Below are 25,122 nucleotides of genomic sequence, written 5' to 3'. Positions count from 1 at the left end.
GTAATTCAGAGTCTGGATATCTCAAAACTTTTGGTTTTATTTTAGATAAGTTTTAAAAGCCTGTAGCAAAGTTGAGTATAATAATTTTAAAATTTCAACTTATGATTCTAACCACAACTGAGACGTTTCCCCAACACTTTTGTCCCTACTGGTATTCAGGGAGCCGGAGCCTCACGTGTGTGACGCGTTGCCCATCTGCAGAGCCAGCTGCTGCCTCGCCCAGGAGACGCAGCTCTCCAGGCCCAGGTCGCAGGCCCAGCCCAGGACCAGGGCCCGGAGCAGCTTGGCGGTGTGGTGGTCGGCCGGACCCTCGGCGAAGCCCAGGGAGCTGTAGCTGCTCTCGACCAGCCGGAGGACGTAGTTCTGCCAAGAACACAACACCGCAGCCACGTGCAAACAACACCTCTCACCCTACACTGGGAGACACTTTCACTTGAAGAACTGTGTCGTGCTGGATTTTACATTCACACTCTCATCACATAATTGCTGATACTGAAAGGACCTCCTGATAGAACTGATTCAAAATCACATAGCAGAAACACAATGGTGATCAAAGAAGCGGCATGCTACGAGCGGTTTCGAGTCAGGTAGTTTGACTTTCTCGATACTCAATTGTAACCTAACATCTTAGCATTAGTTGAAGAAAACATCTGACACTTGGTACTTAGATTATGGAAATGGCAATAAGTGCATAATAAAAACTAAATCATGAGAGAAAATTACCCTTTGACTGCTAGATGCCAAATTCCTTACATACAGTATGAATTACAAGAATCTAAAAATAACTAAAGAAAATTATAAAAACCGTAATTACACATTTCATTAAATAAAAAAAAATGTTTAACTATTTCAGGAACATATATAAACACACACACACATATGTTGTTTTTGTCTTATTATTAACACATTTTAACTTGTTGGGGGCAAGATTATATGGTGAATTGCGATAAATCCGAAATTAGACCATAAAAACCAAAGGAAACAAAATACCATAAAATTAATTTATCAGCGTATTTAACTCTATTTGGATTACAAAAACCTAACCTTTTAATTAATTGTTTAGAATGGAGTTAATACCAAAATGTATGTACTATGTGTTAAATATCATGAACTGTGGCCATGTGCCGGCTGCTGGTAAATGACGTGGCTGTCTGCCGCAGGGCTGGTGCTCTGCAAGAGGTGAAAACCTAAAAATAAACCAGGCAGGGAGTGAGAAAGTGGAGGGAGTCAGTGAGTTCACGTGGCCATGCAGCAGTGTGTATGGTTCTCCCTCCCTCTCTCATCGTTGTAAATGCCAGTGAACTGGCAGCGTACCCAATCATCACGTGTCTGTCTCCACAGGTTTTTGCGACTCAACTGTATCCAAACATTGTTTTTGGCGTGGGATTTCCCACGCTTTCTACTGCAACACTCCGAAATTGAGCAGCGTGCCCTCTTCTCTCTCTTGTGGAAGGGTAGACGGGTAAAAAAAAAAGAAAAATCCAATAGGCGGGAAGAGAAACACAAGTATAAAAAAATAGTATTTTCTTAGGCCTTAAAGGATGAAAAGAGGAGAAATGAAGAACCCGAAGAACCCGTGCCAAACAAGCTGAGACACAGACCATGAGACTTCAGTTGTATTCTACTGGAGACAGATTTATGGTGTGACCCATGTTCCAGGGTGACCCTTACAGTGAAAATGTTTACTGTATTTTTAATATAAAACATAGCAGAGACAAGTTCATTGTCGAGTAGGTACCGTGAAGAGCTGGTAGTCCTGGGGGGCAGCGCCCCTCAGCCGGGCGTCCAGGAAGGTGAAGGCGAAGAGCGCGGAGTACCAGGGCACGTAGTCGGTCTCCCGGGAGAGGTAGGTGGTGAGGTTCAGGGCCACCTCGTAGTCCAGGAGGCCGGCCCTCGCCAGGTTCAGGCCGTCGTCCAGCAGCTGGGCCCTGCTCACCGGAGGGATGGCGTCCCACTGGTCCCCGCTCAGCTGCTCCGTGATCAGCCGCCAGTTCGCCAGGTCGTAGTTCACCCGGTAGTAGCCTGAGCACATGTCAAATATTAAAGTTACAATTTTCAACGTAACACAGTTTTTGCGCGGAAATAAGTTGTAGGAAAACATGACCCACAAGATTATGAATTCTGTACCCACTGGTAATGCCTTTGTGTTCACAAGGTGAATAGAACTGTTGATTGTCGGGTCCAACTTTAATGACTCGAATGTGCTGCCTTAGCGAACTGGCACTGAAAATAGTTGACATAAAAATAATAATAAAATTATTAATTGCTTGTCTTATTATTTGCATATATTTGAACGTCCATCACCAAAAAATACTTTTAAACACTGATGATTTTCAAATACTCTTCATTTGATTCCAGAACTTTACTGAAATTTCTGAATAAGCATAGGCAAACAGTACTAGTCATGAAATTTCACACACTTAATTGCCACCTAGTTCACAAAGTCTAAAGAATTTACTAAGAGAATATAGGCAATTTTATGAAATGAGTGAAATGTAATCATAAATAAGATTTGGGTACGAAAAATATTTATACTAGTCAATAATGTTAAATAATATCTAGAAACTTTTTTTTCTTCTAATAGCCAGTTACAAGGACAGGCTTTTTCATGGTCTCAGCATTCAGCAGTACTTTTAAATGAATATTTCCTTCACTCGCCTGTTTCTTGCAGGTTGAAGATGAGCCAGTCTCCAGGGGCAGCGACACCACTCACGGAGATCTGGGAGCGGTCCGCGGGGAGCCACGTAATCGGGGCGGTGTCGGCAAAGTTGGCAATTGTCCTGTTCGTGCAGCTTAGTGGGATCCACCATTTGTAATCATGGCCGTCAGCGAGGGACGAGCTCCTTCGTAGCAGGAAGTGTTCCTGGGGAGGAGGAATAACACTCACTTGTTACTCTGCGCTTGACTGGTCCACAATTACAATGGAAAATATTTTAGTATTTTCAAGAAATTATCAATTAAACTCTCACTCGAATAGTTTACGAATTCAAGAAATTTAATCTTCAAGCCAGTGCAAGTAATAACTAATTACATTTTTTTTCAGCTGTGCTATCAATCACAGCCAACTGCATACTTTAAATTATCAGGTAGTAATTGTTACAAAAAAAATATATGCTGAAGAACTTAGAATTTTACAAGTGGTGTTTAAGTTTGTTGGAATAATGACTGTGTTAAAAAAAAAAAGAAGGCACATTTTGGGAAAAGCAGCCACGATTGTGTGCTCGAAGAAGGCGGAGATAATGTGGGATCGAGAGTGGATTAGCTCTCACCTGCTCGACAGTGACCACCCCCGTGCTGTAGTCCCGGGTGACTGTGACGAGAGGGTAGCCTATCTGGGTGGTCCAGGTGTCCATCACTGTCTTCACGCTGACCTCAGTCGAGTTGCTGGCGTTCTGCAGGGCGGAGTACAAGTCGTCAGGCTCCGTGTTGCCGTAAGCGCTGGAAAAAAATTAATATTGATTGGTACATGCACAGCCACTACTTGTGATACACTGAATTTCAACAAAACACCTTCAGATTTTTGAAATGGCCCAAAACTGTAAGAAAAACTATACTTACAGTATCAGTGTTGCCCTGTAATTAAGTTTAAGTACCGTATTGTTGGACATATGCAGTTTAGATAATAATGTGTTGATCAATTAAATACTGATTGTATTTAACTACAAATGGTATACATTGCACAAACGGCAATGGCGGCGACATACACGCACTAACTGGATACAGGTAAAAACAGGAGTGGGGATACACCACTAGAGTCAAAGTTAAGGTTTAAACAATTTACAAACCAACAAGTATAATAATTGTTTTAATGTTGTCACATTTGTGGTTTGCAGATCGTAACACAAATATACAGTAGAACCTCGATGATACGTTCCCGTTTCATACATTTTCCCGTGTCATACGCCGATTAATTTTGGTCCCGCCGAAAGTTCTATATTTACAATGGTTTACTTTCCCGGAACATACACTTATAAAATCTTTAATTTCCCGTTTCATACGTTTTTACGAAGCGGAAAAGTCCTAAAATTCACAAATTTTTTTGTTATATTCCTCCTGATAAATTACGTTTTAATGCTTTTATTTTGAAAAACGTTCATTGTTTACCTTTGCAAACGTAAGAAAATAACTTTATCGCACCATAGATATGGATAGTATCGGAAAGACTGTGCACTTCGCTATTAGCATCTATGGCCAGCACCAAGCGAGACTAGTGGCGCGAATGATTATGAAAATGGTGCACGCGATTTACCAAGGCACGGATCTCATATTTTGTGCATTCATTAATCTTTGAACTGAATATACTTGTTTGTTATTGTTTTCTTACGATTGGATTGTTTTATATTTTACGTTTCTCAAGTTAAAATTTTATTGAAAATTGTTTCTGTTGCATAAAGTTGTTTGTAAAATGAAACAAACCAGCAAAAATTTCTGTTTTTCTTTTTACAATAGCCTAATTTTTTTATTTCTAATTTAGGCTTGGTGACCTTTCCCCTCTCCAAGAAAGGACTGCTTTACTTGATTATGGACTGTATTTTACATTTCTGGTAGTTTTATTATATGTATATATAATGATGAATTCATATCTTTCATTAATATGATGCAATTATTTACACATTATGTATTTAAGTTTAATCTGACATTGGGCTGGTATGCTAGATTGAAATTTTTTTTTATTATTGCCATTCCCTTTTCATACACTTTCCCGCATCATACACCATTTTTGTGCCCTCCGTTGAAAAGTGTATGACAGGGGTTCTACTGTATTATTACAAATTAGGCTATGGAAAAATAGGTATAAAAACTGCAAAATATGTTTATTATCTACAATAATCACACATTTATCAAATCATATTCCTAAAGTGAAACCTCATTAATACAAACCTGACTGGATAGAAATTTAACCACTTTGTAATAACAAGGTTTGTAATAACAATACATTCCCACGTTGCACATACATAATTTGCACATATTGCCAAAACAAAATAAAAATATGTGAATTTATATTGTACTACGTACTACAAACCTGCATAAGTGCATACTCTTAAGTAAAAGTTAACACTAAATAATTTACAATTTTTAATGGTATGTTTCTACACCTTATTACATAGCTAATAGATCACTAAGAATATTTGGCTAAAAGAAATTAACGATTTGGTTTGCTTTGAACAGTTGTGTGGCTTTGTCCAATTTCAGTGTCTGTATTGCAGGAAAGTGTAAATTGAGGAAAACTCCTAAACTCCTCTAATATATCATCAATACTCAAGCCATGCCCAAAATACAGGACACAAATAAGAAATAACCACAAAAAGTTTAAATTTATTTATGATTAAATTATATAATTTTATTTGAATTACATGGTTCAAAAAGCACGTACAAAAAATTTAGGTGTTTGTAAAGTTTTTGAACGAGAAGTTACACATAATACAAACAATTTACTTTTGCATTTAATCTCAATTTTAGTTGATCCTCTATAACTAGTAAATAAATATTATGAACCAAAAATTTTTGTATCAACTTAAAACAAAATGACAACAAAAACCATGACCAAAATGTGACACAGAACTAACATAGTGTACCGATAAGTATCGTCGTAGTACACACTTATCCACGAAAGCAAGAGACAGAGTCCATGAACGGAATGCAATTGGTGAGATATCAATATCATTACTCAACTACGTGCACACACTCTATACAGGCATCAACCTAACCATACATGATGCCAAACAGTGCTCACTGGAGCGACGGAACAGATAATTGAAAATGTGTCTGAAAGAAAGAGAGAGAGAAGGAAAAACCCAGTTTTAACTAGAAACTAAGTTTTTGAGCAACTTCAACATCAGGAATAATAACGTACATAGTACATATTACAGAGAAAATGGCAGGATCAAAACATTTCATCATTTTTGATGGGAAATTGTATTGTGTGAGAAAATCTCAACTGAGTTCTACGTAAATAAAAACCAGGTTTTTACGTAGTAAACGAGACGTGATTAGCAGGAAGAAAGTAATTTTCGTGGTATAATTTGAGGGAACATACTGTATTGCATTTAATGACACGTAAATGGGACCTAAAAAATTGCCATTAATTGCAGGAAACGTAATTACCGAGAATGCAAATGTGGGGTTTCACTTTAACGTTTTGTATTATCAGGTCTTACATATTAACAAAACTAGTTTTGAGTCACAATGGAACTTTGAATTCCATATTATTCTGGTATTTCGTAATATACAAACAAATTAATACTGAACATCCTATTCATGTTTCCGGGGATTTAAATAGGTTTGCAATAACAAGGGTTTTGGATTAACCAATATCGTATTAACGAGGTTTCACAGTATTTCTTTAAAACACCAAACCCAACATCCATCTTAAAGGGATGGGTCAAATCTTGCCAACTAAATCCATTATCCTCTATTGTTTCTGAAAAAGCAGAAAATTATAAAACAATTAAGTTATTGTCAATCAATGTACATTTTGTAAAATAGCTTTTTATAATGGCAACACTTACTGCTATTATCTTTGAAAGATTTGTGCAATGGGAGTGCATGACTTGATGTAAGTTTTTGGACATTGCTAAGCACTTTTTCTGTAGAAGAAAACTAAAAAAATGAAAATAAATAAATAAATAAATAAATAAAAATACCCAAAAGACAAAAAACACAAACTAAGCAAAAATTTCTGTTGTCAACAGGATATAAACACCACAAAATATTTCGTTACAGGAATATGGTCAACAAACAAAGAAAAACAAATAAAAATATACTATGAGAACGAAACACCCCCCCCCCCCCACCCCCCCCACATGATGACGACACAAAAATATTGAACCCAAAAAAAATTTAGCACAACAGTTGAAACGAGACAAAGACAACAAAACGAAAAGACGAAACAAACACAATAGTTTTCCAAAACAGAAAAGAATGATAAAAACCCCCACAAATGATGACAGCACAAAAATATTGAACAAAAAAAAAAAATCAGCACAACAGTTGAAACGAGACAAAAACACGACAAAACGAAAAGACGAAACAAACACAATAGTTTTTCAAAAGAGAAACAAGCGACGTTTCGGGAACTGCTATCTGCTCCCGTCCTCAGGAGAGACGCACATGGTATGAAAACACAGGTGCAACTTACTGCGTCCCAAGGTAGTTGTGCAGGCCTTTCAGAAACACATCTCGTGTGAGGAAGTGCTCCATCATCCTGATCACGGATGCCGCTGAATAAATAGTACAAAAAAAAACCATTGCTGTATTTGGCCGTTCCTCCACAAAATGATCCAAAAAATTGTTAACCAGGAATGAAACTTATAAAGAAGTCCAAGATTATCAGTTACCTGTAACTTTTGTAAAAGCAAATTGTTTAAACTAAAAAAAAAAATCACTGAGAACAAAGTGAGTTGTTTAAAATGTAGACACAAAACAATATAAAAAACAGAGATCTCAACTAATATTATTATGCATATAGATAATATTTTATTTAAGTAATAGCAAAGGGTGAATTAACAAAAACACTACCTGATCACATTTATAATCCTCAATATTTATTTTAAATTGTAACATTTACAAATGGTAAATCATTAACATTTAAATCTATTTTAGAGTACAGTAGACTCCCGATTATCTGGGATAATGACACGGATAACCAAAAAATACAGTTAAAGCAATATAAAAAATTTATTTAAATTTTTTTATCCCAACTATTTAGACAATATTGTAACACCCTAATTCGTTCCAGTAAAACAGAGCGCTTGTCAAGTAAGTTTTTTCCATAAAAGAGTATTTTATTAAAATAATTTGTTTTCCAAACAGCTTGCTGATGACCATATTAATCAAGACATTACTCCCATTAAAATTAATAATTAATTTACATTACTAATATCTATGTATATAATGTATAAATACATTTAAATATGTGTTGAATAACATTTAGAGATTAAACAACCTAAAATTAATTTAAAAATTCACGTACCGCATTGTTTACATAATAATATGGTTTGGGAAAACATTTTTTTTTCCTATGTAGGTGCTATCAACGTTTCTGAGTTACAAAATAATAATGTTATTAATATACGAGATATATTTCAGTTCTAATAAGAATTTAAAAATAATAAAACTCAACGTTTTCTATTATTAGAAAGATTATACAACCTGTTAACATGATTCCCGACTAGTTGTTTGCTATGATTTTCCACTAGCGCATCCTAGTGGTGCAAGGTTAACTAGCCCTGAAAGTATCTGGCTTTTCTCTCTAGAGCTGCTGCTGACATGCAGGATGGCAGAATATAAACGTTTGCTGAACAATTGGGCATCGTCGGAAATAATTATGCAATAAAAAAAATAATAGCTATTGAGGTAAGAGAACAAGTACTGTTGCCATTGTGTATTAATAGAAAAAAAATTATTTTTGTTTTCATTGTTTATGAAAGTGAAATATGGCCCGGTTAACCCAAAAAAATGGATAACCTGCACCCAAATAATTGGGAATCTACTGTATTTTAGAGCATTGATAAAGTTTAATTTTGATACTAATATTCATTCAAGAATTAAAACAAAATTGTGAGTTTTGACAGGTTCTGGCTTTTAAATAAAGTACAGTGCTATTAAACATTCGCGAAAAGTAGGCATGAGACAATCACCAAGCATCAGACAGTCACCTTTGGCGTAGCTGACAAAGTCGAACACAGAAGCAATCTGCGATGGAGTGCTGACGTCGTAGATCATCGGGCGAGAAGTCTCGCGGGCATCGGACGCCAGAGCCGCCTGGTGGTGCAGGATGACGAACTGCTCGTCAAGTCTCCAGTCAGTCTCCACCTAATCATCGGAGACAATAAAAGAGATCAAGTCATTTGGCAATTAAAAATTATGTATCCAAGTTTATCCCTTCATCCTGATAGCATGACCCTGTCTACATTAATCCTGTGGTACTTGATACTTGGTGTTTTAATTTAACATGTCAACTATCTTGGACATGACAAAAACTTGTTTTTGAACACAAAAGAAAGAATTTCCACAAGACCTGACATTATTTGTTTATATTGTAGGTGATATTCGAGGCTTTTGTTTGGGCAGGATATTTTTACATTCTTAATTAAAACAGCAAGCATCATGTACCACAGAATCAATGTATACACGATCGTACCATCAGCCTATCATATCAAGGGGATAAATTAGGATACACGAAATGGAACAGTTAAATACAGTAAAGTCCCGCTAACATGGACTATATGGAATCGAATCCTGCCCGAACCACCGAAAGTACGGATTAAACAGAAATTGGTTAAAATGCATGTACTACAATACAACTATTCTTACAGTTTAATTTTAGTTGTTATACTTTTGTATAAGGAATCCTAAATTTTTAACTAACACATTGATGTAGGATTAACAAAACAAAATATCTGTGTGATTCAATTTTTTTTTCAAAATCCCATCCGGATTAACCACATATCAGGATGAGAGGGGTCATCTGGATAAGCAGGACTACCGTAAATGTATTTTACTACAGAAATTACTCCTTCCCTAATTTTGCCAGCCTTTGCCTGTATTATGTATTGATTGAATGTGAAACTAACAGCAAACAGGTAAATCTGGAGAAAGACAGCGTGGAAACATGGATAATCGGACTTAATTAACATCCACTATTTTTAAATTTATGCATCTAAAATTACAAAAAAGTTAATATAATTTTAAAATGCATTAAATATTTTATACTAAACAAATGGTTATGAACATTAGAAAATTTTTCCAGGGATATTATCTTCATACAAAGATAAATTTAAATATAAAAAATAGATCTCTGTGATTGCATATGTTTTTACATGTACAACATAAATGAATTTACTAGACCAAAATACAAGTGCAGCTCTCTGATCCACTGGTAATAATAAAGGCTAATATTTCATTTTTAAAATGTTCTTGACTTTTACTTAAAATTACTGTACCTGGTATACACATCCTATGATCGGCAAGCGGCAAGAATCAGAATGATTAAAAACATTTCAGACAAAAGTACACCCGCGCAAGGCAAGACAAAGGACCGAGACCACCACACGCTTGCGCTCACCAGCGTAGTGGCGAAAGTCTGGAAGTAGGTAGCGAACCCTTCGTTGAGCCACGTGTAGGACCACCAGAGCAACGTGACTGCGTTCCCGAACCACATGTGGGCAACCTCGTGGCTTATAACGGTCGCGATGCTCCTCTTGTCTGCTGTCGTCGATACCTCCTCGTCCCACAGGATCAGGCGTTCCCTTTTCAAAACAGAGTAATCATGATTGTACCTTTTCCTTCCCTCCCTTTTACTTTACTGAAATGTGATAGTTTAACAATATACAAGCCGTATTCAAAAAAAATTATGAAAATGAGGTTGTACAATGATGTATCTGGAAGAGATAGATAGGGGAAGACGAAAAATATCAGCACTGGATAAACACATGGTATCCAGGGGCGTACCCAGGGGGGTTAGGGGGGGGGGTTAGGGGTTCAACCCCCCCCTCTAGCACCAAATATTTAATTAATTTCTTATTCATCACTCAAACAAATTTCATATTGAAATTTTTACCATTACAATATTTAAATTTAAGAACCGAAAACTGCTAAAATAGCACTATTTTACACCTTAAAATCAAAATTTTCCCAGGGGAGGACCCCCGGACCCCCCCACTTTAATACAACGCGGGGGCCATGCTTCTTAACACCCCCCCATACACAAATCCTGGCTACGCCACTGATCGTATCATCCAGTGAAACTTAATTTTTCGATGTATGGTAGAGGCTGGCCATCAATATTTCTGAAGAGTAATACCATAAACATCAGTGTAATGTACAAACATAGGTAATGTGAATGCACTGTACTTGAAGGACGAGCCCCCACCTGTAGGTGACGAGCCCCCAGTTCTCCATGGCGCCCGCCGAGAAGTCCGGGATGGCCGCCTGGTCCAGCTTGCCGAGCTGGTAGTCATGCCCCACCAGCCGCTCCATGGCGCTCACTATCGGCTGCGTCACGTTCACCGCGTACTGCGCCTGGCGGGCGGCGTCGGCCCGCTGCCACGCCGACACGTTGCCGGCCGCGTTGCTGCGCTCCACGAAGTCCGACACCACGAAGGCCACCAGGTACGTGGACATGAGCGGCGTCTGCTCGAAGCGCTCCCACCTCCTGCCGTCGGCGGAGATCCTGCACGGCACGGGCGCGGCCTGTCACCACCCTTCCTCGCCCTAGCTCTGCCAGGTGACGAAGACCAGAGTACACCAGAGTATATCCCAAAAGAGATGTTACACGGAGGAACCTGAGACGTTCAAAATGGAGGATGAGAAACCAGAATACGGATTGCAACTCTCACTTTCCATCACTAGCAGAGTTCCTGCACAGCAGTGAGGGCCTTTGAATGGGTAGAAGTGGGAAGGGGGGGGGGAGAAGGGAGGGCAAAAGTCCTCGGAGCCCAGACACGCGGGAAGATCTGGTCAATATTTTTAATATATTTTTTTTTTTATATTGCTTGTGTTTACCTAATAGGAAAGAAAGTACAAGTCTTTAGCTAAGAAAATCCACAGCAATATGCGCAGATCCCATTCACCTACGGTTATGCTCACGAAAACAGTTCATGTGAAAATACCTGTTAATTGAATTATCACACATAGGCCTGCCTATCAGCTATTTGACGGCGGCATAGTTCATCCGTCCGCCACATACACGTTTCCGCATCCACCGCTCTGTTACAACCCTCCCTCCCCTCGCTGGCCTCTTTCCCCAGCACCTTCATATGTCACTATCCATCACAATCAAATTCAAGTCCAACATATAATCAAGCTAAAAGTTCTTATAAAAACATGTAACTATAAAAATTACTATTTATGAAAATACTTATAGTTCCTAAAGTTCACAACACTGAAATATAAATTACATTACTTTCACATAAATAACCTACTGGATCATTCCAAAAACTTTTTGCCTGTTGGACTAACTTAAACAAAAAATCACCAAGGCAAATTGCAACTACCTAACATGGAAAAATTTAAATAAAAAAAAAATCCATGTAAAAAAATACAAATTTAAAATTACGTGAAACCTAGGGAAATTTAAATACAATAAAAGACCAACAGGCATAATAAAAGGTGAACTAGTGGACACTAGGTCTCAAAGAAGTGCAAAAAAAAAAAGTATATTAGAATGTTGAACACTATATAAAATATTGAAAAATTAAAGAAAGGAAATACCTACATATTAAAGTTTTTAATTACTACATGTAAGAATAAAAGACTGACATTTCAATTGTGCTAAAAGACTTGGAAGTTAGTTGACTTGTAACTAACCGATTAAATAAGACACAAAATAAAACTGTGAAATATATTGCATTTGATAAGCTGTTAAAATTGTTCATGTACAAATTACGTTAGCAAGCAGTTAAGAAGAAACGCGAACTTACTCAGATTCATCCGAGCCTAGACTCTTGGTGTTGAACAGGGCATGGTAACCTGCGGGCACGGATATGCTGAAGTTGAACTTGGCCTTGAAAGCTGGCTCGTCGAAGCACGGGAACGCACGCCGCGCGTGAGTGGGCTGGAACTGTGTGCTCCCTATCCACCTGCAACACGCACACATAACACGTTCCACAAAACCTACAACGAATTAAACATGTCATTTTGTAAGTACGTTGGGCATTTGTATTTATTTTGCACCGAATCTCCTTAGCAATGGACAGAACCACTATTTGCAAGCGGCTAGTGCACACAATGATGTCATCGTAAACAGATAAAAATCGGCGCATGAAAAAAGGGACAAAAAAGGGCTGAATGAGGGGGAGGGAGGGGAAGGTTTAGATGTCAAGCTTTCTTTGGAACAAGCGGTACTGGGTTTATGTTTGCAGTTCTTGGTACCCGTTAATTTGCTGAGAAACAGCGGAAACAAGACCGGGAAAAATAAATCATTTTCTTGATTTGACAGCAATATATTATGTATGTACATGTACCAAAACAATAAGAATGGTTATTTCAAAGGACAGTAATTCAATTGTAGCCAGAAACTTAGTAAGATTTAAGCATAAAAACTGTGTTTGCGAGATTAAATATATTTATGTATTTTTTTTAAAGATAATATTAGAATGAATGATGTAAACTATATGCAGCTAATAAAAAGTTGTATATTACAGTTTAAAGAATGTTTTTATCATATTTGGTTGTCACAATTTTTTTACATGGGGATATAAATTTGCAAAATATTTTATTAGGCTGATGAAAACATTATTTTTTATATATTTACATACGTTTACATACGAATTTGAACACATTTGTATGAAGTCATGAAGGTCGAGGAATCGTCATAGAGCTTCTGTTAACAGATACGTTCAGCCAATTGAGTCATAACCTCACCGTCTCTGGCCGTTCAGGTGGTAGTAGCTCCTGTAGAAGCCGTACATGTCGTCCCTCATGTGGCCGGTGTAGCTGATGCTGAGGTCTAGTCGCTCGCCCGCCGCCAGGCTGCGGTTCAGCCTGACGATCAGGAAGTGACGGCGACTGTCCTCGACCACGTCGACGACACCCGCGCCGGAGCCGCCGGACAGGGACGACAGCGCGATGCTCCCGCGGTCCACGGACAGGTCGTTGGCGTGCAGTACGATGCGGTCGGTGGCCTCGACGACCGCCAGGGTGACGGTGACCTCGCCGGCGAAGGTGAAGGTGGCGAAGTCAGGCGCCAGACGGATGACATACGTTTCCGGCCGCAGGGACGTCGGGAGGCGGTAGCTCTGCTCCTGCAGCCAGGAGACGACCGTCGGGCCGTGCGTCGACAGCCACCGGAGGTTGCCCTCGGCGGAGCTCAGCGCCGTCGAGGCCGATGTGCCGAGGAGTTCCTGGTGACTCTCCACGAACTCTCTCAGCTGAAAAAAATCACAGAGCCAATTCTGAGAAAATAAAATGACGTAAACCACAAAGGATATCATTGGCTTAAACCAAAATAACACTGATGTGTGTGTGTATATATTCCATTCACAAAACTACTCCTAACAAATGCTGTACAGCAAGAGCTAAGATGTCTACAAATAATAATAAAAAAAACATTAAAACCATAAAATTTTGTCCTATGACTCATCAGCTACTCTGCACGAGCAGGGGCGCAACAACAGGTGGGGGGGGCGGGGCGGGCAAGGGTATTTTGCCCCCCCCCCCCCTCTGAAACCTTGAAGTGGGGGCAAACGGGGGGCAAAGAAAGTGCTGTGTAATCAATTTTTAGATAATAAAACTGCTTAAATAGCACCATTTTCCACCTTGAAATACAAATTTTCCCGGGGGAGGACTCCCGGACCCCCAACTTCAATAGGGGGGGGATACATGATTCTTTATAAAAAGGTATATTGCCCCCCATTTTAAAATTTAGTTGCGCCCCTGTGCACGAGTGCCACTATACCTGTACAATGTTCCCATCACTTGGCCTGCTATAAACTGACTCTCCAAGACATATAAATTCACAAATGCAGAGTTGCAATAATTATCAAAAATAAATAAAGAAACTATTGATTGCATATCTCTTCATTTATTGCTACAAACTTTAAACTAATTGACTGTTCTGCATCAAATATGATTCTCAACACCATTAAGCAGCAAGTTTGTTTCAACCATAGTTCCTAAATCTGAATACTTTTAAACTGATCTGCTTCAGTTTACACTCCCATTCATCAGCTGCATTTTAATTTAGTCTTCATCAGATCTTATAGCTCATGAATCTTCAAATGGCCTATTCATCATTCTGTACTCTACATTGTAAATATACTACATACATCAATTGACTTTGCCACATTGTCAAGTGCCTTTGAACACTTACTATCACCAATTGACACAAAATAATTTTCAATGAACATTACAATAAAAGGCAATATACAGATGACTATGACATTTAAGTTGTAATAATTTAAAATTAATCATGTTTCCTTTTTTTATCGTGGTTTTTGCTCTCAAAAATTTTTACATGTACATCTTGAGTACTAGACCCAAAAAATTATTTTTAGATTAGAGGGCTCAAGAGAGATGTCAAAGAGTTATGTTTTTTTTTTTTTTTTTACCTTATTGTGTTGATCTTGTGAGTGAAGTGCTGCTGATATGCTAGATATGAGCCTTAGAACTGTGTTGTACGACCCGTTGTTACTATTGAGAAAACACAAATTCACAAAAATTAACATTTAGCAAAATATCTTTAATACATCTAAACAGAGATTAGTGCTCATTGAATCAAGTGGCATACACTTCGACAAACCTAAAAATCAAATGCAAAACATTATTTCCTAATTGATATCATAAATATATTAATAAATAATCATAAGTAAACAAGAAACTGTTTTAGTAAGAACTTTGGGAGCAACAACATTATTTCTTATTAGATTCTCGGTGGCGGTGTAACCTACCAGTTACTTTGTTTATAATTGAGTGCTTTTTTGCAGTGGTTAGCAACGCTGATATATTTTTATTGATGAATTTACAGTATTTAAAATCTTTTTGTTCTGTTAATTTTGCTACTGTTTTTATGTTTATTTACACAATAAATATAATGTATTATTTTGTTATATTTAAATTTTAACCAGGATGACAGTTTAGTTTGTACTACAGAGACAAGTGAAGTATCTTTGTCGGCTAGTGCGAGGTTTTAGTTTGTTTCACGCCACTTGCATGTGGGGCGCTGCTGTCGAAGAGGCTTCGTGGAAGAATCGGCCTCCGCGGCTGAAGAGTATATTTAAGACGCGCCGAGCGACTGGTTCTGCGACGCAAGCAAGGTGGTTCTCATGGCTGCACGGCGACACGTGAAGGCATAATGGACATAATGACGGCACATACAACAACCAACACCGTGGCTGGCTCCTACAAGAACATCAGCAGTCATGGTGTGTGCATGTGGCAGTTTGTGGCCAAAATGAACGAACAATTTACCACCTTAGTAATTTGGTGCCAAGTAACTTTTCAAGAAAACATTCTTTTTCTTTTGTTGAAGTTAAGCAGGCAGTTGGACAAATAACTGATATTCTGTGCCTATTGATTCAATTTTAAATTCTTTATTTTTGTGCATTAATTTTTTGAATCATAGAACTACTTTATATGTTAATATATAATTTCAGGCAAATATTTTAGGCCCAAGAATTATCTGGAAATTTCAGTGGTAAGTTGCTGAAGACTTTTTGTAGCTACCCAAAAAGACAGTGTTTCCTCCTTTTACGAAACAGCCAAAGTTATTTCTAGGTAACTGGGTGTAGAAATATTTGCAGCCAATGAAAAAGCAAGTAGGTGCTGCCATTTATTGATGAGGTGATTTCCCGACCTAGTTTGTTTTATGGTTGACGACGAGGCTAAAAATATGCGACGTAGGAAAGTGCACGAGGACTGACGTCATCGCCTGCACAGCTGGACTAGTGACGTGCGAGTCAAATGGGACCACACCCAAAGAGAGGCTTTGGACTTGTAGATCATTTACTTTTATTTGAGAAATCATGGAATCCAGATAAAGTTAAGTTTCTTTGCGGACATGTGTAGCACTTTATTAATGGAATGTTGAAAAAGTTAGTACCACTCAGTACGACACACAACTTTGTATAATAACTTTTGTAATGAATTTTTTTCAGGATTTATATGTGTGTATTCTTGTGTTGTAAAGACTTGGCATGAATATAGTTTTATGTCGTTACGGCAAGACGCTTAGCATCGTATAAAAATAAATATTTTTATATTTTAAGTATATATTTTAAGTATATATTTTAAGTAATATTTTAAGTATAAATATTTTTACATAGGAAATGGGCTCAGGTTTTGATGTTGTCAGATGCCATTTTGTACATATTAAAATTATGCTGCTTTCTGTTTTACTAATAAATATTTTGGAAAGCTGCAAGTATGTACAAGCGAGTATAGATTATTTTGTTTAGCTTTTGGAAACTTGTGTGTTTGATTTTTTTTTTTTTTTAAAAACATAAGAAACTGCGAAATTTGTAGCCCCAATCATGTGGTTGTTTAGGTTATCTGAGAGTAGCACCAGCCTATTAGGGACAACTAGTTTTATGAAGTTTTCTGAAGCTTTAATTTTTGGATAACCAGACTTTTAAGAGTTTTCCCCATCTCCAGTTAGGCCACAGCAGTGATAGCTGAGGCTTCATCCTATGTGACGTTAGTTGAAGATTAGATCTCGACTCTGGCCAAACACATGAGCCAATTCCTATGTCATTTGGAGACCAATATGGCTCTATCGTCTTAATTGTTTCAACATGAAACTAAAGCTTAAACAAGATTTTGAAACAAAAATTATGTAAATTTTACAGTACCAGATTTAAGCAACTGAAAGAATGTTTGATGTTATATACTAGTACCTAGGTTTATAGGCCTAAGTTAAGTACATACCCTCAACACATTAGCAGAGAAACTTATTTTAAGTTCTAGCTGGAAAAAAATAGTAAATCTAAGTTTTTGGATGATGATTGTGATAATATGTTTACCTAATTATTTAATTTTTCAGTAACCTTAAAATAATATAAAAATTTCTTAAAAGACACATAAATATATTTTGCAGTTGCAATGATAAAGCAGTTGTGATGATATTGACGGCATATATGATTCTAAAACCAGTGTTCAACACCATAATTTACGAGCTGAAATTAAGTGTCAGCAGGTCCACTCACTAGTCCGCCATGTCCTGGAAGTGCAGAGTCAGGTAGGAGATGGCAAAGTCCACGCCTGCAGGGTTGCTGAGCACCGAGGAAGTCACCAGAGAGATGTCCTGTTGGCGGATGCCACTTTCAGCGGTGATCGTCAAGTTCAGATACCTGGTCGGGAGAAGAAACCCCGTCAGTACATGAGCCACAAAAAGGTTTTCTCCCACTATGTTACTTTCCTCTCTAAAACATTAACATTACTGAAAGTCGCTGAGGATAATTCTCTGCCATCTAAGATTAATTTTTATCGAAACATATGTTTATATTTTGGTTTAGAATTTGTTAAATTTTTTGTGAGGTGCAACACTGTGCCAGAAATTTTACACTGCTCTTAAATAATTCTCATTTATACTTTCAGATTCCAGACCAATTAGAATTGCTTACTTATTCGAATCTCGTAACTCATACTCACATTGTGACTTATATCATTTTCTGAAAAACCTTAAATAATGAGTATGCATTATTACGTTAAAATAATAATGCTGTGATAAATACTTGATTACAAATGAATAAAAATAAGCATTATCGAACTACATGCTTCAAGGGTTTAAGATTTCCCGTGGCCAAATTTTATCAGACTTAATAGATAGTCTTCAGTTCCAGTTGTTTTGACAGTAACAGTATAATAATGTAATTCATAATGAAGTATGTACCAAAATTTATGAACCGAATGAAGAGGAAAAATAAGCAATATTTTGTTTAATGTCGTAAACTTTTATTAACTTATTTTTATGTTTTTGGCATTTCGTACATTTTTCAAACACATAAATGCTTGAATAATAATTTTTATTGAGCTACCTAATTCTGTGCTACAAATGCTCACTACCAATGTTATTTTACTATTCAAATTACAGTTAAAATAATGTATTGTGGTTTAAGTATTAAATTATGTCTAAGGTTGTTGAATAACACACTGCGTTTATGAAGTAAATATGTATTTCATATAATATATAAAAATAATACGGAATCCTCTCATTTTAAAAACAAAATTGGCCTAAACAAAAAACAATAAAATTAGTGGTGCACCGATATGACTTTACAGATTACCGATTCAATTACCGATTATGAGAGCAATAATCGGCAGATACCGATTCAGTTACTGATTATAATGAAGAAATTTTTTTAAGTGTAATAATGCACGCAAAAATTTTTATTCCCATGTGAATTTAATAACAAGATTAGGTAAAATTGAGAATACGGTTATAATAACAGTATAAAAATATATAAAATACACTATTAAGTCATTGCAAAGTGTAAATTAAATTACTTCTATTTATATTTGTTATTGTAAACAACTTGAACTACAGTCTAATAATTGTAATTTACAATGGGTAAGTTTTTGTTGTGGAAAACTAGCATTATTATTGACTATCACATAAGGTTGCATCAAGAAATTACCGTTTAACAATGTAAACATGCTGCTTTATTTTGTTCACTTGAGTTTATAGAAACATGTTTCCACACTTCACTTTTTTTTCTCCCTACTCACCATCTCACTATAATTATATAAAAATGACTAAAAACCAATTCTAGCACATGTGATTTTATTTATGTTGACTGAATATATAAAATTATAAATACTTTTTCACTTTTCACGTCACATACAAATAACAAACGGATAATGTTACCAAAGACGCCCATAACGAGTTTGTAAAACGCAGTGATAAAAACTAGAAGGTATCGGGACCACGATTTTTAACCGCTACTACGACTCGAAAAGATCGATTGTCATAGAATCCACTGCAACTGTTTGTGGTATTTTGATTGCGTGCCATCTATTTTATGTCTCTGGCTATAGGTAGTGTACAAGGCCACTAAACAAAAGACAGAACAAAAGACAAAATGTAAATAAACGTGTAGGAAAAATTTATTTTTTATTGTTAGAGGCAATGAGATTTATTAAACTTAACGAAATATCTGTAATTATGATATGACGGAGTTAGATGAATTTTGTAATATATACAAATATTACCGTATTTCGTCCTAAAATGTGTAACAAAATAGTACACGGTAAAAACCTACTTTACGCCGGGACGTAAATAATCGGCAAAGTTATCGTTAAGATAATCGCCGCTTACGATTAATCGGTAAGTACCCATAATCGCAGATTACGATTCATCGGTATCCGAATCGGTGCACCACTAAATAAAATCATGTCTCTAAGAATAGTATTGTCCCGAATGTAAGTCAAATATAAATCCCCAAATTAATAACGAAAAAACCTTGCAAGAAAACTAAATGTACGTACATACACACTTTAGCAACATGTCGGAAATTTTATTAAATTTTACAACAATGCAAAAATTATTTTTATAAATAAAAACACTGGCTACGTACAATTTGATGAATTGCAACTTGTAAAATAATTAGCTTATAAACTATGTTTAAAGATGTATAATCACGTGACAAACAGATTCTCAAGAAGTACATACATTAGATTATTTGTAAGCAAGTGTATTTTTTAAAAATATTATTTAATCTACTAAAATTTTTTCCCCCAAATTCAAAACTGAAAAGCAATAGGTGAAACTACAATCTGGAAAACGCTGTGACGTGGGAGAACGGGCAGTCCGACCAACACAAAGAGTCGCACCTGTGTTTCCGTACCATGTGCGTCTCTGCCTGATGACGGGAGCAGATAGCAGTTCCCGAAACGTCACTTGTTTCTGTTTTAGAAAACTGTTGTGTTTGTTTTGTCTTTTCGTTTGGTCGTGTTTTTGTCTCGTTTTGACTGCTGTGCTGAATTTTTTTGGGTTCAATATTTTTGTGCTGTCATCATTTGTGGGGCTTTTTCCGTTTTTTTTTTTTGGAAAACTATTGTGTTTGTTTCCTCTTTTTGTTTTGCTGTGTTTTTGTCTCGTTTTAACTGTTGTGTTGAATTTTTTGGGTTCGGTATTTTTGTGCTGTCATCATTTGTGGGGGTTTTTTCGTTCTGTTACTCCATTTTTCTTTGTTTTTCTTTGTTTGTTGACCATATTCCTGTTGTGGAGTATTGTGTGGCATTAAATCCTGACAACAGCAATTTTTTTGCTTAATTTGTGTTTTTTGTCTGTATTTTTTTTTTTTAAGTTATTTTTTTTATACAGACATGCACGTGCTAAGCAATGGCGTATGTCCTAAAGCTTACATCAAGTCACGCACTCCCGTTGCACAAATCTTCCAGAGATAACAACGCAGAGGGGCGTCACCTGTGGGCGAGGCTCTGGACGTCCGTGCAGCCGAGGCTCTCCAGCAAGAGCACCTGCTCCGTGGACACGCCGCTCCCCAGGTACTTCCGCCACAGGAAGTCCCACTCGGCCGCCCCGCCGAGCCGCAGCCCCGTGCAGTACACCGCCCCTGCCACGTCCGGGTCGATCCTGCCGGCAGAACACTCCCGTCGAGGCCTGGCACCACGGAGGGCCCCGTCCAGTTTCCTTCTCGGCGTTCAGCATCTGGTGCAGGGGCGCAGCCGGGGGGGGAGGGGGGGAGTTTAGGGGTTCAAACACTCCCCCCCCTTCCTTAGCACCAAATCTTTAATTAATTTCTAATTTTTCACTCAAACAAATTTCATATTAAAATTAATAAAAATTTTTTACCATTACAATATTTAAGATTTAAGTACCAAAAACTGCTAAAATAGCACTATTTTACACCTTAGAATCCAAATTTTCCTTGGGGAGAACCCCCCGGACCCCCCGCTTTAATACGGGGGGGGGGGGGGGAGGCCATGCTTCTTAACACCCCCCATACACATATCCTGGCTATGCCACTGATCTGGTGGGAGTAATTTTGTGAATGCCACGGAATTTTGCAACCACCACGGTGCTGCCGTAAAATGTGTGACAATTTTGCGATGAAACAGGGTATGTACGATTCAGATTTTCACTGTAAGAGAACATCTTTTTGATATATTTTGGTTTATGTTGGCACAATTATAATAGTTGAATACAAAATTTATTGAATTATCAGTTTTGCATCTAAGTTTAGAAGTCTCCCTCTCAAGAATGGGAGAAAAAAAAAAAACAATGAAGTAAATGATACAATTTTTTTGTTATGAATAGGCATCTACACATCATATCTAACCATGGATGAAGAGAATAAAATGAAGGAAAGAAAGATCTATAAACTTCGGCAAGTTCTGAGGATAAATATTGTTGTTTGAAATGAGAATGGCTATGTGACAGACTGTGTCAGGCAGGGAGAGAGAAGTACCACAGTAAAATCCACACCTGCCACATTTTCCAATTAGCAACTCACTGAGAGGGATTCTCCAGGAATTGAACCAGGACTGCGTCCGGGTCCCCCACACCTGGATGAACCTTCCTTCTCAGCCACAGTGCGAACAGACAGTCTCACCTGTTGTTGGCGGGGTCCGACATGTGGCCCGCCAGCTGCCTCGTGGCGTTGCCGACGCAGCTCTGGTCCCCGAGGCTGCACGCCCACTTCATCACCAGGCCCCGCAGCAGTTTGGTCACGTGTCCGTCCGCTGGCCTTGTCTCGAACCCGACCTCGTCTACGACCCTCCGAAGCAGGCCCATCACGTACGTCTGCAGGACGTTGCCATTCCTCAGTCAGTCATGGGACAACATGTCGGGCACAAATCTTACACCACACTGAGTTAGTCATGTCAACATCAATATTACTTAAATCGGAACCACGAAACAACACGAATTGAGAGAAGGACTCGACCAAGAACTACGACATTGATTCCCAGACTTCTTTGATTGCACTCTAAAGAAAATATTTTACTGGCTTGGTAACCAGAAGGGAACCAAACTCCCCATAGTGTCATACTCTTGTCTCCTAATCTCCTAAGAACAGGATAGTCTCTGCCTAACCCTGGGGTTTGGAAACTACTGTGAAAGGTCATTCATCTGGCATTCTATGGTTTGCCACATTCTTTTATCCCGCACCAGTGAAGTCACTCGTATTCAAATATCATGTGGATTCCGGCTATTGACTCTGGCCACCAGGTAGACCTGAGTGAATACTAGAATACTAGCGAATATCTAATCAAATGTTCAAATTGTTGGCGAAGTCTAATTAAATTGCGAATATTGTTCTCGGCAAAGCTGGATTACATTTTTATTAACATAAAGTACAGTACTGAAGTAAAAAAAAATATTATTTAACATTTGTAATGTTTGAACTGGTTAAGTTATTAATCAATTGGGCCGTATGTATAGCATAATTCAATACAAGGTTTAAAATAACCATGCATAATATTAATATAGAACATTCATAAAAGCAAATGGGGTGCCACATTTTAAATTTTTTTTAAGTAACCAACTTTATTCAAGCAACACATATAAAAAAAACTAAATATTTTTTCATGAGCAAGCTTCCAATATTTTAAAGCTTTGCAACAAATGCAAAACTTCACATCAGATGCAAGGCTTTGCATCACTTTCAATACTTCAAATAAAACGAATAGCAAATTTCCTGGCGAAGTCAAATTGAATATTAAAAAGAGCTTTGATTGATTCGCTCAGCTAAAGCTTCACACAGGCCTACTGACAGTTTGAAATTACTGCGCTGCCACCATTTTTAGGTCACTCAATAGTTTGTAGTTACTACTTGTTACTTTTCACTTTTTCTGAATTGGTATTCCAGTTAAAATAATACTTAAGTTCAATAATCTGCCAAAATCCCGTGTTAGGCATGGACATGGTCCCAAACATGGTGGATTAAAGACCTTTAACTGTATTAACCTGTGGAAAGTAACCCCAGGTCAGCATTTTGCTGGAGTAATTTTAGGAATCCAAAAAAAAATGGAAACCAGGATGGCCACCTCATCACATGAAGGCGTAATTCAAGTTGTGCTTCCAAAAATGTTTGATAAAACAAGGACCGACTGCAGGTACCTTGAAGATGTGGTACTCGTGCTCCCTGGCGCCCTGCAGCCGGGCATCAAGGTGCGACAGCGCGCCCAGGGCCGCGTACCACGGCACGTAGTCCGTCTCGCGGGCGAGGTACTTGGTCAGCGCCAGTGCCACCGGGTAGCCGAGGACGCCGGCGCGGGCCAGCGCGAAGGCGTCGTCCAGCAGCTGAGCCCGGTTCACCGGGTGCACGGCCGCCAGCCCTCCGTCAGAGCCCAGCTGCCGCGCCAGCAGCCCCCAGTTGGTGTCGTCGTAGTTCACGCGGTAGAAGCCTGGGGACAGAGGCCCACGCGTCATACAGATGAAGTGAATACGAGGACAACGCATGCACCAGATGTTGATAAGACCACAAAGCTTCAACCAAGATTTTATGGTCCTATGGAAACGCAAAATTTGTTATTAAAAAAAGTGGATTTCTTCTTTATTATCATTCAAAATTTAACGTTAAATTAATGTAATTATATTAATAATCAAGCACAATTACTTTGATCTACTGTTTCAATAATTAGGGGTAAGACACTTAAAATGTGTACACTAAACCATACTACATATATTGATGCGAGTAAGTTAAAAAAATCTGCAAAGAAATAATTCAATAATAAAAAATATCAATATGAAATGTTTGTGATTTTTCTTTGCAGGTTTTTTACCCTTGGCTGTATGGATTTAGCTATACATAGCTTTTATTAACAAAACTTACTTTTCTTTGCAAATACTGGAGATAGAAAAAAGTAATGTTTTTATTTAGTATATATTAGGTTTTTAAATAAAAATGTAAAGATTTATGAAATGAAATGTATATTATAAAGGCTATAAAGAGGTAATTGAGGTGAACTTCTTTGCATTTCAGTGTTATGCGGTGTGATTGACTTCTATTTCGGTTTTTGGCGGTGTATTGACGGAATATCCCTGTTATTTCTGTTTTATTGTAATTCACCATATAATCTTGCCTCTACTCATAGCATATTGCACAAACTAGCGACGTTGTACGTCCAACATAATATTTTTAATTAATACCACCTTTCAATCCTATCCAAGATTAAATTTTAATTAGGGATAGGACTATCAAATCCTTAAATCCTCAAATATCATAAAATGCTTAGTTTTTGAAACATTCAATATTTGAGGGGGGAAAAAAAAAAAAATTTTGATGAAAAATATTAGAGGAAAATATAGTAAATTAAAAAATTCACCAGTGATAACCTCTGAAGATTACTAGATCAATTATTTTTTTTCAAACCTATCATGTTAACATCCTCCATGATATTGTAATGTAACATGTAATCACATAAATAAAATAACATTATGTATTGATTCTGGAAACTTACTTTGTAAAACAACAATTTAAGGGGTTGAATGTTTCAACACCATAGTTAACATTTTTATTTACTGTGCATTATTTTATTTTTGTCCCTTGAAACCTACATTTGGATTGTACATTCGAGATACTCTTTGGGATCCAAATTCGAGATTTGGATTTGAGAAAATTTGATTTTGGCCCATCACTACTGTTCATTAAAGTAATTCTTTTAATGCCAAGGGGAAACAATAGCATTAGCACATCACAGATATTACATAACAATCTTAAA

At 37.4% G+C, this 25,122-nt stretch overlaps 1 protein-coding gene across 1 annotated transcript in view; it reads right to left on the bottom strand.

Moving 5' to 3' along the window:
- Positions 1-25,122, bottom strand: part of LOC134535042 (uncharacterized) — a 168,431-nt gene that overhangs the window by 4,705 nt on the left and 138,604 nt on the right. Inside the window, exons 87-101 of the mRNA XM_063373878.1 lie at positions 23,519-23,805; positions 22,011-22,201; positions 20,864-21,031; positions 17,643-17,786; positions 15,051-15,132; positions 13,366-13,871; positions 12,423-12,581; positions 10,874-11,173; positions 10,067-10,250; positions 8,658-8,814; positions 7,139-7,220; positions 3,270-3,438; positions 2,659-2,863; positions 1,739-2,022; positions 176-363 (exon numbers count right to left, since the gene is read on the bottom strand). Of these exons, the coding sequence (XP_063229948.1) occupies positions 176-363; positions 1,739-2,022; positions 2,659-2,863; positions 3,270-3,438; positions 7,139-7,220; positions 8,658-8,814; positions 10,067-10,250; positions 10,874-11,173; positions 12,423-12,581; positions 13,366-13,871; positions 15,051-15,132; positions 17,643-17,786; positions 20,864-21,031; positions 22,011-22,201; positions 23,519-23,805 (3,106 nt within the window). The remainder of the gene's footprint in view (positions 1-175; positions 364-1,738; positions 2,023-2,658; positions 2,864-3,269; positions 3,439-7,138; positions 7,221-8,657; positions 8,815-10,066; positions 10,251-10,873; positions 11,174-12,422; positions 12,582-13,365; positions 13,872-15,050; positions 15,133-17,642; positions 17,787-20,863; positions 21,032-22,010; positions 22,202-23,518; positions 23,806-25,122) is intronic.

The sequence above is a fragment of the Bacillus rossius genome, chromosome 8 (genome assembly GCF_032445375.1).
Source record: "Bacillus rossius redtenbacheri isolate Brsri chromosome 8, Brsri_v3, whole genome shotgun sequence".
In the NCBI taxonomy this organism is placed as follows: Eukaryota; Metazoa; Arthropoda; class Insecta; order Phasmatodea; family Bacillidae; genus Bacillus; species Bacillus rossius.
This window is presented reverse-complemented; position numbering and strand designations above follow the sequence as displayed.